This window comes from Macaca mulatta, chromosome 5 (genome assembly GCF_049350105.2).
Source record: "Macaca mulatta isolate MMU2019108-1 chromosome 5, T2T-MMU8v2.0, whole genome shotgun sequence".
Taxonomy (NCBI): Eukaryota; Metazoa; Chordata; class Mammalia; order Primates; family Cercopithecidae; genus Macaca; species Macaca mulatta.
In genome coordinates this window covers 166,746,316-166,760,348 of record NC_133410.1, presented here as the reverse complement: position 1 = coordinate 166,760,348, position 14,033 = coordinate 166,746,316, and the positions used below count along the sequence as shown (strand labels likewise).

The window sequence follows — 14,033 nt, the reverse complement described above, 5'->3', positions numbered from 1 at the left end:
CGATTTAGGTTGTTTAGGTAGTTGGTGATGAATGAAGTCACAAGACATTCTCCTTTCCTGCTTCCTTAACTTCACACTTAGCTAACTCCTGAGGAAGTATGGAGATTATTTTAACTCAGGCCTAGAGAAAACAAACTATGAAGTGAAAAACAGTTAGATAAATAAATATATGAAACATATTCTGAGTCACCCAGAGATCTACTTCTTTTCTATTATTTAATCTAATTTTCAGTTGAGTATTTCTATATATTTATGGGCACAAGGTGATTTTTGATATATGTTTACAATGTGGAATTATTAAATTATGCTAATTTAAAAATCCATCACCTTACTTTTAAAAAAATTTAAATTTTAATTAATTTATTTTTTAGGCTTCTTCGAATCATAGGATTATCTTTTTTTTTGGTGAAACATTGTAAATATATTCTTTTAGTAATTTTGATATATACGTTGTATTATTATTTATTATAGTCACCATTCTGTACAATAGATCACTAAAGCTTATCTGTCCTGTCTAACCAAAACTTTGTACCTGTTGATCAACCCTTTTCCAATTTAACCCCCTCTCCCAGCCTCTGGTAGCCACCATTCTCCTCTCTACTTTTGAGTTCCACTTTTTTATTCCACATATAAATGAGGTCATGCAGTATTTGTCTTTCTGTGCCTGGATTATTTTGCTTAAAATAGTGTCATCCAGGTTCATCCATGTTGTTACAAATGACAGGATTTCTCCCTTTTTAAAGGGTGAATAATAGAATTCCATTGTGTATATGTAACATAGCACATTTTTCTTATCCATTTTCTGATGATGGACACCTAGGTTGCTTCCATAACTTAGCTATTATAAATAGTGCTGCAGTGAACATGGGAGTACAGACATCTCTTCGGCATACCGATTTCAATTCCTTTGGATAGACACCCGGAATTAGGATTACTGGATAGTATGGTAATTCTATTTTTAGCTTCCTGAGAAACTTCCATACTGTTTTCCATCATGGCTGTATTAATGCACATTCTGACCGGCAGTGCTAAGGGTTCCGCTTTCTCCAAACCCTCACCAACACTTGTAATCTTTTTGTCTTTTTAATCATAGCCCTTCTGACTGGGATGAAGTCATATCTTATTGTGATTTTAATTTGCTCTAGGACAAATTCCTAGATTCAGGACTTGTTTGGCCATATAAAATCTATGCCTATGTAATCTACAGACTCCTACCTCCCCACCTACTGTTTTTAAAAATCATGAAAACCTTATAGAGGTTTATTTCTTTTTGCATTAAAGTTTTCCTTCAATGTGTTGTTGACAGTTGCAATGGAGCCCAAGAGAATTTGTTTCCTATAACAAAGATGCCACTCAAGTCTGACTGGCTTTTGTTTTCTTCAGTGGGTATTGTAGAATTGTTTTTAATGAAGGACTTGAGCTGGACTGTCACTTGCTTTTTATCTTGTTCACAAGGAGTCTTGGAACATGGCCCGTGCAAGAGAAAGAACTTTTGATTTCAGAGCTCAAGACTTTTCTTCTTGTTTTTGCTCAGTGACAAATGCACACAGACATTCACAGCTCCACCCAACATGCTTAGCATTCACCTGTAATTCCACAAAACCACTCAGCCAGTGCTCAAAGTGAACGGCATTTAATAAATCTAGACAAAGAAGATTGTGTAAAGCACTCATTCTAAGTGAATTTTCATGTTCATCTTCTCAGAAGAATGTCTTCTTTGTGCTTTTGAATAAAAAACGACTTGGGAGAGCATCAAAATTCAGGGGAAATATTCAGATTTCAGAAAAAAAGAAGCTTTCCTGGCAAGTCTCATTTTTTAGGACAGCTCTATAACCTTTAATTCACATGAACACCCACATATCTTTTAAAACCCGCTTTCTCACCACTGTGACAGAATTTTATCTCTTCACTTGTTGAGATTTCTCTGGTGAGTTCAGTACTGCATCATTTTGACAAACCTGAATGTGGAGAGATGAATGCTTCTCATCTCTGAAACACTTCAGGGTAAGTTGCTTTAACCAGTTTCCTGTTTTCAGAGGCAATTTTTCTGTCATCTCTTCAAATCCATCAAGGTTCATTGAATTCTTTCAAAAGCCATATATTAAAAGAAGTGGAATTCTCCTCACAGAAGTACTCATTGCTCTGAGATCTGGAGTTATAGTGACTACTATTATTACCTGCAAGGGCCACACATGTATATGTAGCAAGAAGACCTGTGTGTGGAAAGAAACCACAGCCATCTGTGACTCAGTCTAAGTCTTGCTGCTCACCATGCTTTCTTCTGGTTCTCTGGGAATCCCCTTTCCTGAGGTGCACTGATTTCTAGCAGGGCAGGAAAGAATGTCTTTATGCGATAGTCGGCATTCAGAAGATTTTGCTGAGGGGAAAGGGATGGATTGGGAGAAAAACATAGGCTATTAATTGAAAACCAATTATACTTATCAGTTGAACACTTTCTTTGGCAGTTTGAGAATGCCTTTTTAATGATTAGTATAGAAAATGTATCATTCCAAAAATTTGTTGATCTAAAATAGAGAAATGGTGACTGTCATACAGTATACTCATAAATTAAATTAGGGGTTAATGTATAGCCTGTGGGCCAAAAATAGCCCACTGCCTGTTTTTATTTTGTGAACTAAAAATCGTCTCTATAATTTTAAATGATTCACAAAAATCAGAAGATTAGTGATATCGCTATGACCCTTGAGACTCACATGAAATTTAAGTTTCGGCATACATGATAAAATGTTAATGGAAGAGTTACGACCACTTGTTTATATATTTTCCATGACTGCTTTTGGGCTACAATGGAGTTGAACAGTGGCATAGTTGAATAGTTGTGATATTTTAGGCCCTCAAAGCCTAAAATATTTACTATCTGCCTTTTATAAAATTTGCTGATCACTGGGCTAGATTATTGCATTACAATTACAGTGGCACTATTTAAAAATAATTGAAATAAATATTTATAGTATAATATTTAGTGAAATAATTATGACAAACTCTACATACAAGATGATCCCAAATAGCTTTTTTTCTTTGCATAAATTTTGCCTCTTTCTCCTGGTAGAAATGTAAGTTCCATGAAAGCAAAAAACTTGACATTTATCTATTCATGTATGTAGCTTCCGGTTCTAGAATAGTGTTTAGTGCACAGTAAATCCTCAAGAAATAGTAAAGGTCAGTTGAAGCCTGATGAATTATGTGATTATGTGATGTATATATGTAATAGTCATCAGAGCAAAACCTTTCTGGGGCATGTGTTTATATTAGGTACCATGCTGGGAATTTTAGATGCACGATCTCATTTCTTCCTAATAAGGTCAGTTTTGAAGGTATGTTATTGCTTCATTTTACAGGTGAGAAAAACAAGGTTTAAAAAGGTTACATAACTTCTCTAACTTTACAAAACTAAGACATAATGTGACCAGAATTGTGTTGGATTCCAGAGTCTGAGCTCTAATCATAAGTTATACTCTTTAAAAAAATTCTAGAAGCAGTTTACCTATTCAGATGAGAAAGAAAGGGATAGAAAAATACTGGAGGTAAATATACAAATAACAGAACCAATTACTGGGAGAGGAGGTTATGGTTGATTTTTATTTTCTTAGCTATACATTTTTATGTTTTTCTGTATTTCATGAAATGAGTGGATTTACCTTTAATTAGTTTTACAATTAGAAACAAATGTTTCTAAAGGGAAGAAAAACAGCCCAGCAGGTTTCAATTGTTTATGTAGATCATTTCCATATTTCTCCAAAGGCCTTGTATGAATTGCTGAGGAAACTGCTGTCCTTCTGACCCGTGTGTTGATGTGTGTTGAAGTTCACTGTTAGGTTTCAACTCCCTTTGAATACTTTCTAGCCCTGAGCATGCTAAGTGCTCTTTGTGTATAACTTTGGTTCAAAGACACTGATAGAAAGAGCTTCTTGGTGTTTATTTTTAGACGCCTGAAGCGCACACCTTTGGAGGCTATGTGTCTATTTTCTATTTGTATTTGGTTATACTGGCCCAGTGCTGTCTTCCACAGCATGATGGATTGCTTTTACCTGGAATTTATTCTTTTAAAATAAATTGGCATAGTATTTGGGATATACATATTTAAAATTATCTGATATCTAAGAAGATATAATTAGGTCCCAGGAACCCCAAATCATTTACTAAGGTAAAGCGAAATTGGAAGGAGAGAGAGCGTGCTGCAAATGAAGCTCTTTTGTTATGGCTCACATTTCTTTCTCCACTCTTCTCTTAGTTTTGTATGAATGATTGTAGCATATTTTCCATAATCCAATAGACTTTCCACATGCCCTGGCCTACATTGCAAGGCTAAAGGGAGAAAGATTTTTCTTTGAACAGAACTATAATGCAAGTGATTAGAATGATTTAAGTTAATGCTACTAAAACTATTAAGGTTAGTATAACTCCAAACTCAGGAGTGGTTAGAGGACTGTTTCCTGTGTTAAAGACTGGAGATAAGAACTCTACAACATGGCAAGACAGTAAGGTGGCAAAATAAAAGTTTCTAATAGACCATAAAATTATATATTGAGAACATCTGAGGCTATTTAAGAGAGGTTTTAAAAATTCCTGTGACAAGTCTGAACATTCCAGTTGTAATTTCAGAGGCCTCTGTTGTTCAGGCCTGTTAAGAATGAGTTAAGTGGGCTTTATCGGATCTTTGTAATTTAGTTGTTTTTATCAGGTGCATCATTCTGATTTTTGAGTTATAAGCAAAAATGCTCAACACCATCTCCTTGTGACTTTATTGGTCAGAAATGGGGGCTTGGGAATGATGTTATTGGTTTTAAGCTTGAAGTGTTGTTTAATGTGTCTGGATCATGGTCTTCCTTGTTTATGATTATTTCACTGGGGCCCATCATTCTTTGTACAGTTTAACAATGAAAGAAATTGCATTTCCAAACTTCCAAAAGTGAGACAAAACAAATTGAGTGACAGGTTAAAAAAGATCATCTATGCATATGCAGTTGAAGAACTGACATCTGCTTAAATGAACTTTGTTGAGGTTGTGTGTGAATAAATGATCCCTTAACAAGAACACTGTTGTGCTTGCACAGTTTCTATCAGGAAAGAAAAAACCTCTTGCCTCTTTTTTTCCCGTCTTTGGAGATTATAGTGATTGGTGTGAACCATACAATTTCACTTTTAAATTTGCGACTTCTAAAAATTCTTTTTCTTCCTGACATCATAATGTGGCCTCAGAAAATCAGACAGTTGTTATTACAGATAAAGAGCAGCTCCACTCAGACGTTGAATAGACAATTATAAATGTCTGGATTCTTTCCCTTTTTGTGGTGGCTGCTTTTAGATGTGGAATAAAACCACATTAACCATAGGACGTTGTTATTGGTGCTTAGTAGCCTATTCCTGCCACATCTATAAAGTATCTTGTTAAAAATTTTTTTTCGTTGTCTAACAATAACTTTCTGCTTTATAAGACTTCAAACAGGAAGCACTGAGGTATGAAAGTATTAAAACTTCAGAAGACAAAGGGATCATAAAATATTGTCAAATCATACTCTCACATTTGATAGGTGAGAGTGAGACTGTGAGAAGAGTGAACGACCTGCTCAAAGGCACACCCTGAGTCAGTAATGTGCTGAAAGTGTGTTTGTTTTTCTGATTCCATAGATGGCCGCCCGTGCCCCATCATTCTCTGGGATGCATCTTTATCTCCAACAAGTAATGACACCCATTCTTCCGTTAAGCTCACCTGGGGAACTTATCAGCAGTTGCTGAAACAGAAATGCTGGCAGAACGGCCGAGTACCCAAGCCTGAATCGGGTTGTACTGAAATACATCATCATGAGTGGTCCAAGATGGCACTCTTTGATTTTTTGTTACAGGTAAGTTTATCAAATTAAGCAAACAGTTACCTAAGACTGGCACTGACTTATATTAGCCTGACACTAAGGAATGTTCAGCACCTGGAGTTTTTATGAAGCTGGTGATACCTTCTATTAGGTTGGTGCAAAAGTAATTGTGGTTTTGGCCATAATGGCCAAATGCAGACGAAGCCTCCAGGTAGCAGGCTTCAGAGAGAAGAGGTTGTAAATGTTTCTTATCAGACTTAAAGAGGTACCAGACTCTTAATCTCTCCTGGACCAGGAAAAAAGATCTGGAAGGGGATTCTCTACAGAATGTAGATTTTCCGCACAAGTGAGAGCTTGGCAGGGCCATTTCAAAATATATCAAGGAAATACATCTTGGAGTAAAATACTTTGATTTCTTTCAGGGCCCACTGTCTGTCATGCTGGTATCTTATTGCTACAAAGAGAGTTTGTTTTGTCGATCTTAGGTTCTCTTTTAATGTTAATTCTGGTCAACTGTGCCTGAATTCCAAAGAGAAAAAGGTATAAGGAGGCATGCCCAACCACCCTTTCCCATCATGGCCTGAGCTAGTGTTCAGGTTTACTTTTATTTTTAAATTTTATTTTATTTTTTAATTTCAATAGGTTTTGGGGGGACAGGTGGTGTTTTGATACATGGGTACATTATTTAGTGGTGATTTCTGAGGTTTTGGTGTACGCATCAACTGAGCAGTGTACACTGTACCCAATGTGTAGTCTTTTATCCCTCACTCTCCTTCCATTCTTTCCTCTGAGGCCCCAAAGTTCATTGTATCATTCTTATGACTTTGCATCCTCACAGCTTAGCTTCCACTTATGAGTGAGAACATACAATGTTTGGTTTTCCATTCCTGAGTTACTTCACTTAGAATAATGGTCTCCAATTTTATCCAGGTTGCTGCAAATGCCATTATTTCATACCTTTTTATGGGTGAGTGGTATTCTATGGTATATATGTACCACATTTTCTTTATCCACTTAATTGATGGGCATTCGGTCTGGTTCCACATTTTTGCAATTGCAAATTGTGCTGCTATAAACATGCATGTGCAAGTGTCTTTTTTGTATAATGACTTCTTTTCCTCTGGGTAGATATCCAGTAGTGGGATTGCTGGATTAAATGGTAGATCTACTTTTAGTTCTTTAAGGAATCTTCACACTGTTTCCCATAGTGGTTGTACTAGTTTACATTCCCACCAGCAGTGCAAGCATGTTCCCTTTTCACCACATCCATGCCAACATCTATTATTTTTTATTATGGCCATTCTTGCAGGAGTAAGGTGATATCACACTGTGGTTTTGACCTGCATTTCCCCGATCATTAATGATGTTGAGCATTTTTTCATATGTTTGTTGACCATTTGTATATCTTCTGAGAATTGTCTATTCATCATGTCCTTAGCCCAGTTTTTGATGGGATGGTTTTTTTTTTTTTTTTTTTTTTTTTTTTTCTGTTTCTTGCTGATTTGTTTGAATTCCTTGTAGATTCTGGATAATAGTCCTTTGTCATGCATAGTTTGTAAAGATTTTCTCCCACTCTGTGGGTTGTCAGTTTACTCTGCTGATTATTTATTTTGTTATGCAAAAGTTTTTTAGTTTAATTAAGTTCCATCTATTTATCTTTCATTGTTGTTGTTGTTGCAATTTGCTTTTGTGTTCTTGGTCATGCAGCCTTTGCCTAAGCTGATGTCTAGAAAGGTTTTTCGGATGTTATCTTCTGGAATTTTTATGGTTTCAGGTTTTATATTTAAGTCTTTTATCCATTAGAGTTGATTTTTGCATAAGGTAAGGGGTGAGGATACAGTTTCATTCTTCTACATGTGGCTTGCCAATTATCCTAGCACCATTTGTTGAATAGGGTGTCCTTTACCCACTTTATGTTTCTGTTTGCTTTGTTGAAGATCAGTTAACTGTGAGTATTGGACTTATTTCTGGGTCCTCTATTCTGTTGCATTGGCTATGTGACTGTTTTTATACCAGTACCATACTGTTTTGGTGACTATAGCCTTATAGTATAGTCTGAAGTCAGGTAATGTGATGGCTCCAGATTTGTTCTTTTTGCTTAGTCCTACTTTGTCTGTGTGGACTCTTTTTTGGTTCTATGTGAATTTTATGATTTTTTTTTTCTAGTTCTGTGAAGAATTATGGTGGTATTTTGATAGGAATTGCATTGAATTTGTAGATTGCTTTTAGCAGGGTGATCATTTTCACAATATTAATTCTACCTATCCAAACACACATGAGATGTGTTACCATTGGTTTGTGTCACCTATGATTTCTTTCAGCAGTGTTTTGTAGTTTTCCTTGTAGAGATATTTTACCTCCTTGGTTAAGTATATTCCTAAGTAATTTATTTTATTTATTTTTTTTTTGCAGCTATTGTAAAAGGGGTTAAGTTCTTGATTTGATTCTCAGCTTGGTTGCTGTTGGTGTATAGCAGAGTTACTGATTTGTGTACACTAATTTTGTATCCTGAAGCTTTACTGAATTCGTTTATCAGTTCGAGAAGTTTTTTGGAGGAGTCTTTAGGGTTTTCTAGGTATACAATTATATAATCAGTGAACAGTGACAATTTGACTTCCATTTTACTGATCTGGATGTCCTTTATTTCTTTCTCTTTTCTGATTGTTCTGGCTAGGACTTCCAGTATTATGTTGAATAGAAGTGGGAAAAGTGGGATGTTTGTCTTGTTCCAGTTTTCAGGGGGAATGCTTTTAACTTTTCCCCATTCAGTATAATGTTGGCTGTGGGTTTGTCATAGATGACTTTTATTACCTTAAGGTATGTCCCTTCTATGCCAATGGGTTTTAACCAAAAATTGATGCTGGATTTTGTCAAATGATTTTTCTGCATCTGTTGAGATGACCATGTAGTTTTTGTTTTAAATTCTGTTTATGTGGTGTATCACATCTATTGACTTGCTTGCATATATTAAATCATCCCTGTATCCCTGGTATGAAACCACTTGATCATGGTGGATTATCTTTTTGATACGCTGGATTGGTTTATCTAGTATTTTGCTGAGGATTTTTGCATCTTTGTTCATTAGGGATATTGGTCTGTAGTTTCCCTTTTTTCGTTGTGTCCTTTCCTGGTTTTGCTATTGGGTGATGCTGGCTTCATAGAATGATGTAGGGATGATTCCTTCTTTCCCTGTCTTATAGTGGAATAGTGTCATAGGATTGGTACCAGTTCTTCTTTGAATGTCTGGTAGAATTCAGCTGCGAATCCATCGGGTCCTCGACTTTTTTTGTTGGCAATTTTTAAATTACTGTATTAGTTAGGGTCTCTAGAGGGACAGAACTAATAGGTTTGATGTATATATGAAAGGGAGTTTACTAAGGATTGTTGACTCACACAATCACAAGGCGAAGTCCCACAATATGCCGTCTGCAAGCTGAAGAACAAGGAAGCTGGTCCAAGTCCTCATATCTCAAAAGCGGGGAAGTCGGCAGTGCAGCCTTCAGTCTGTGGCCAAAGGCCTGAGAGACCCTGGCAGATCACTGGTGTAAGTCCAAGAGTCCAAAAGCTGAAGATCTTGGGATCTAATATTTGAAGGCGGGAACCATCCGGTGTGGGAGAAAGTTGAAGGCCAGAAGACTCAGCAAGTCAGCTTCTTCCACCTTTTCTGCCTGCTTTATTCTAGTTGTGCTGGCAGCTAATTAGATGGTGCCCACCCAGATTGAGGGTGGGTCTGCCTCTCCCAGTCCACTGACTCAAATGTTAATCTCTTTGGCAGCACCCTCACAGACACACCCAGGAACAATACTTTGCATCTTTCAATCCAATCAAGTTGACATTCAATATTAACCATCACAGTTACTGTTTCAGTCCTTCTGCTTGTTACTGGTCTGTTCAGAGTTTCTATTTCTTGCTAGTTTAATCTGGGAGGGTTGTATATTTCCAGGAATTTGTCCATCTCCTCTAGGTTCTCTAGTTTGTGTGCGTAAAGGTGCTCATATTACCCTTGAATGATCTTTTCTATTTCTATTGGTTGTAGAATGCCCCAGGCGTAGAGATCAGTTCAGTTGGTTGGGGGCTTAGAATTTTATTTTTGGTTTACATCATCCTGCAATAATCATACTCGCCATAGCTACCATTTGTTGAGCTATGAGAAATAGTCTTACCCCATTTGGGAGGTGAGTAAACTGAAGTTTGGTGAGGTTCAGTGTCTCACTCAAGTTCCTACAACTACTCAAGTCTGGAGCTGGGATCTGTTGGAATCTGTTGATGGTAAAAGTGTCTTCTTTCCAACATTCCACACTGTGTTTCAATGGTCACTTGGCCATGTAACTTATTTTCCTTCTTTCCAGTTAAATTTATTGCAAATTTTTCATGAAGAGTCTACATTAGAGAATAATAAATATTGATCATCTACATAATTGTGTGACTCCTCACGTTTTATAAGGTTTTCTTATGACTCTTTTCTCCCTTTGATAAATATCTTAGGACTTTCTCCAGCACCTCATTCTGATTACTGCCTTTCCCTTCCCCCATTTTAGAAAAAAAACTTTTCTGTTGTTGCATTGTTAACTAGTATCTTGTAGAAATTTAGAATGGCCTTAGGACATTTGGAAAACATTATCCTTTTGTTAATTGATTGTTTTGTGAGTGTGAGCAGGAGGAAGAAATTGGAGAAGGACAAAAATGTAGGAAGAAAACCAGTTTAGTAGAGTCACAGACTACAAAATAGGAACGTTGATGGAGGAGAAAAGGATCCCTGATGTCAGTGGTGCAGAGACACCAGCAAGGACTGAATTGGGGAGTAGGACATTTGACTTGGCAAGGAGGTGGTCAGCAGCCACCAAGTTCTGCCTCCTTAAAGAGTGTTCAAGGGTCCAGCTATAAGGCTGTAACTGGTTTTAAGCATTATATATGCATTATCTCATTATTCCATTTTATTAATGTACTAGCTCTGTGAAGTAGGCATCCTCCATTTTATAGGCAGGAAAACTGAGGCACAGAGAAGTTATTATCAAGAGCTATAAAGAGTCTGGGATTTTACTTTACTTGGAAGCTAACAGGTGAGTCTGCCACAGGTTGATAGATGTTAGCAGAAGATATGAGACTCCTGGGTCAGAAACAAATGACTTTATTACTCATGATATAGCAGGTGCCATGAGTTTTATGCTCCCTTGCCTCTCAAGTTCTATTGGGGCAATACAGAGTGGCCTTGGTGAATGCTTCAGATAGTGTGTTTATGTTACTGCTGAGGGACTCTAAGCTTAGGAAACCCCCCATTCTATAAGGGGCTGCTAGCTAACCTGCCAAATATTTGCCTCAGATGGATACATTATCTTTATTATCTTTGTCAGGAAACAAATCTGCCCTTCATCTCAGAGGGAGATACTCTCTGTTTGGTATGCTAATACTCTTAAAAATACATACAGACTTTGGGAGGCTGAGGCGGTGGGGGGGATCACGAGGTCAGGAGATCGAGACCATTCTGGCTAACATGGTGAAACCCCGTCTCTACTAAAAATACAAAAAACTAGCTGGGTGTGGTGGCGGGTACCTGTAGTCCCAGCTACTCAGGAGGCTGAGGCAGGAGAATGGTGTGAACCCGGGAGGTGGAGGTGGCAGTGAGCCGAGATCATGCCACTGCACTCCAGCCTGGGTGACAGAGCAAGACTCCCTCTCAAAACAAACAAACCAATCAACCAAAACAAACAAACAAACAAACAAAAAAACCCCAAAAACAAAACAAAACATACAGAACAAAATCTAATGTAAGATGTGCAGAAATGCCATGAAGAATTGTCTCTCAACAATTATCTAACTTGTTCAATGTTACATAGCTAGTAAGTTCCTGAACAGAGATATCATCAAATCTGGCTAATGCTAGATTCTATGTTTTTAGCCATTATTGTATAACTACTACCAAGTTATCCTTGGATTAATGAAACAAGTCCATATGATAAAATGTCATAGTGATAAAGTGGAGAAGGAATGAAAGTACCTAGGGTGAAGTAGGTAAAGGTTCTCACTATGAGGTCAAGTGTTTGGGGAGTGGTAAGCAGAGATATGGAAGTTCCTGAGAATGATTAGGTCAATGGAAAGTAAATTATGAACCTGGCAGTGAAGTCTATGAGAAAGGACCTTGAGATTTGAAGCTGATGAACATAAGCGCTAACCTATTGTGAATACAGGGCAAACCTTTATGTTCTCTAGTGACATGGGTTTTAATTCTGAACGCCTCAACTAAATCTCATTCCACCCAACTGCCTTTATCATTCTTTCTTCTATTGAGGGAAGCTCAATTTATGCAACATCTACCATGTGTTATAGTGAGGAAAACAACCAGAATGGTAGCAAAGTAGTACAAGGTGATTATCCTCACTGCCCCACTTTAAGCTTTTTAAAAATTATTTAGTTAAGGAAACATAGTGTATGAAACAAATGATAGTTCCATCTAAGAACTGCTGGATGACATAAGTTCTAATTTTTATGAGGTCAAAAGAGGAAGAGCGCTTCGCCATAAAATAGTGAAGGAGGAAGAGTTTGAGTAGGATTGTAGGCTGTCAATGATAGAGAGGATAGGGACAAGTATGAGTAAGAATATAAGATTGGTACTGTTCTTGTGACATTCAGGGCATTCTAAATATACCATTTGAAGCAGAGAGTTCTTTGAGGGGAGTAGTAACGCTTGCTGCCTCTAAGAGATACGATTCAACATAGAGGAAGAGAGATGTTTGTCCAAGATGTGTGTTTACTTTGTAACTTTCTGCTGTTCATACTTGTTCCTGACTGAGCAAGAACAAATTCCAGCTGATCCTCAGTCTTCTTCTGAGTGCATCAGCAGCTTTAATCATTATCGTGCCTATTGTCTGTGGTCTTGAGGACGAATCTGAACATGTGAAATCACTATTAGGAGTTTTCAACAAAGATCAATGTTTAAAATCTGTTGCCCCCTCTGCCTGGGGTGGGACGGCCTTTCTCTTTTTTGATACTCCATAAGGTTGAGGTCTCCGCAAGACTTTTCTAGAACTTACTCAAATTATAATACCAAGATTGGAGCTCCTGATTTTAGCTATGGCTAAAGCACAAAGCTAAAATCAGAAGTTAATCTGATTATTAGAAGTTAATTTGGTTAGTATTTACAAAAGTAACACTGTTTGTCAAATTATATAGACAGGGATAGCAATTGAGAGAATGGACTTGCATATTTTGTTCATTCAACATTTATTTATTTCCCACAGTGCAAAAAGTAAGAGGCTAATTTCTTGCAGATGTTGCAGCATTTTACAATTTCAATAGTAAAGTATGAAACTACCTCTTTCCTTTTCTCTTACCAACTGTGGGAAGTCGAAAGCAAATTATATTTTTGCTAATCTTGTAGATGGCAATGGGCATTATTTATATTTTTCAGTTTTTCATTTTGAGCGATATTGAGGATATTATATTTTCTTTCCCTTTTTTAAAATAGAGACAAGGTCTCTCTGTGTTGCCCAGGTTGGAGTGCAGCGGTGTGATCAAAACTCACTGCAACCTCAGACTCTTGGGCTCAAGTGATCCTTCCACCTCAGCCTCCTGAGTAGCTGGGACAACAGGCGCACGCCACCACACTTTTTAAAATCTTAAAAAATTTTTTTAGGGACACGTCTCATCATTGTGCGCAGTCTGGTTTCAGACTCCTGGGCTCAAGTGATCCACCCGCCTCGGCCTCCCAAAGTGCTGGGCATGAGCCACCACACCCAGCCTCTATTTTCAAATATGTATAGATTATTTACATTTTACTTTCTGTGAATTGCTCACTCAAATCATTGTGCTTTTTTATTGCATTCTGTAGCTTTTTCTTATTGATTGATAAAAAGTTTTTGTATATCATGAAAATTAACCTTTGTCAATCCTATGTCTTAAACACTTTTTCTTACTTTGTTGTTCTTCTTTTGGCTTCGCTTACAGTAGATCTTACGCCAGATAAGTTTTTAATAAAATCATATCTTGATTCTTTTACTTCCTGTATTCACCATCATAAAAGTTTTTAAAAATTTAAATTAAATTAATTATTGTTTTTTTTTTGAGACAGGGTCTTGCTCTTTGCCTAGGCTGGAGTGTGTTGACATGATTATAACTTACTGCAGCCTCAACCTCCCAGCTCAAGTGATCATCTTGCCTCAGCCTCCTGAGTAGCTGGGACTATGGGTATGCGCCACCATGCCTGGC

General features: G+C 37.2%; 1 protein-coding gene across 3 annotated transcripts in view; it reads left to right on the top strand.

Annotated features, from left to right (window-relative positions):
- Nucleotides 1-14,033, top strand: part of GASK1B (golgi associated kinase 1B) — a 49,683-nt gene that overhangs the window by 12,687 nt on the left and 22,963 nt on the right. For all 3 annotated transcript variants that reach the window (XM_078001636.1, XM_015139395.3, NM_001266338.1), the window contains 1 exon segment: nt 5,650-5,864. In XM_078001636.1, coding sequence (XP_077857762.1) covers nt 5,650-5,864 — 215 coding nt within the window.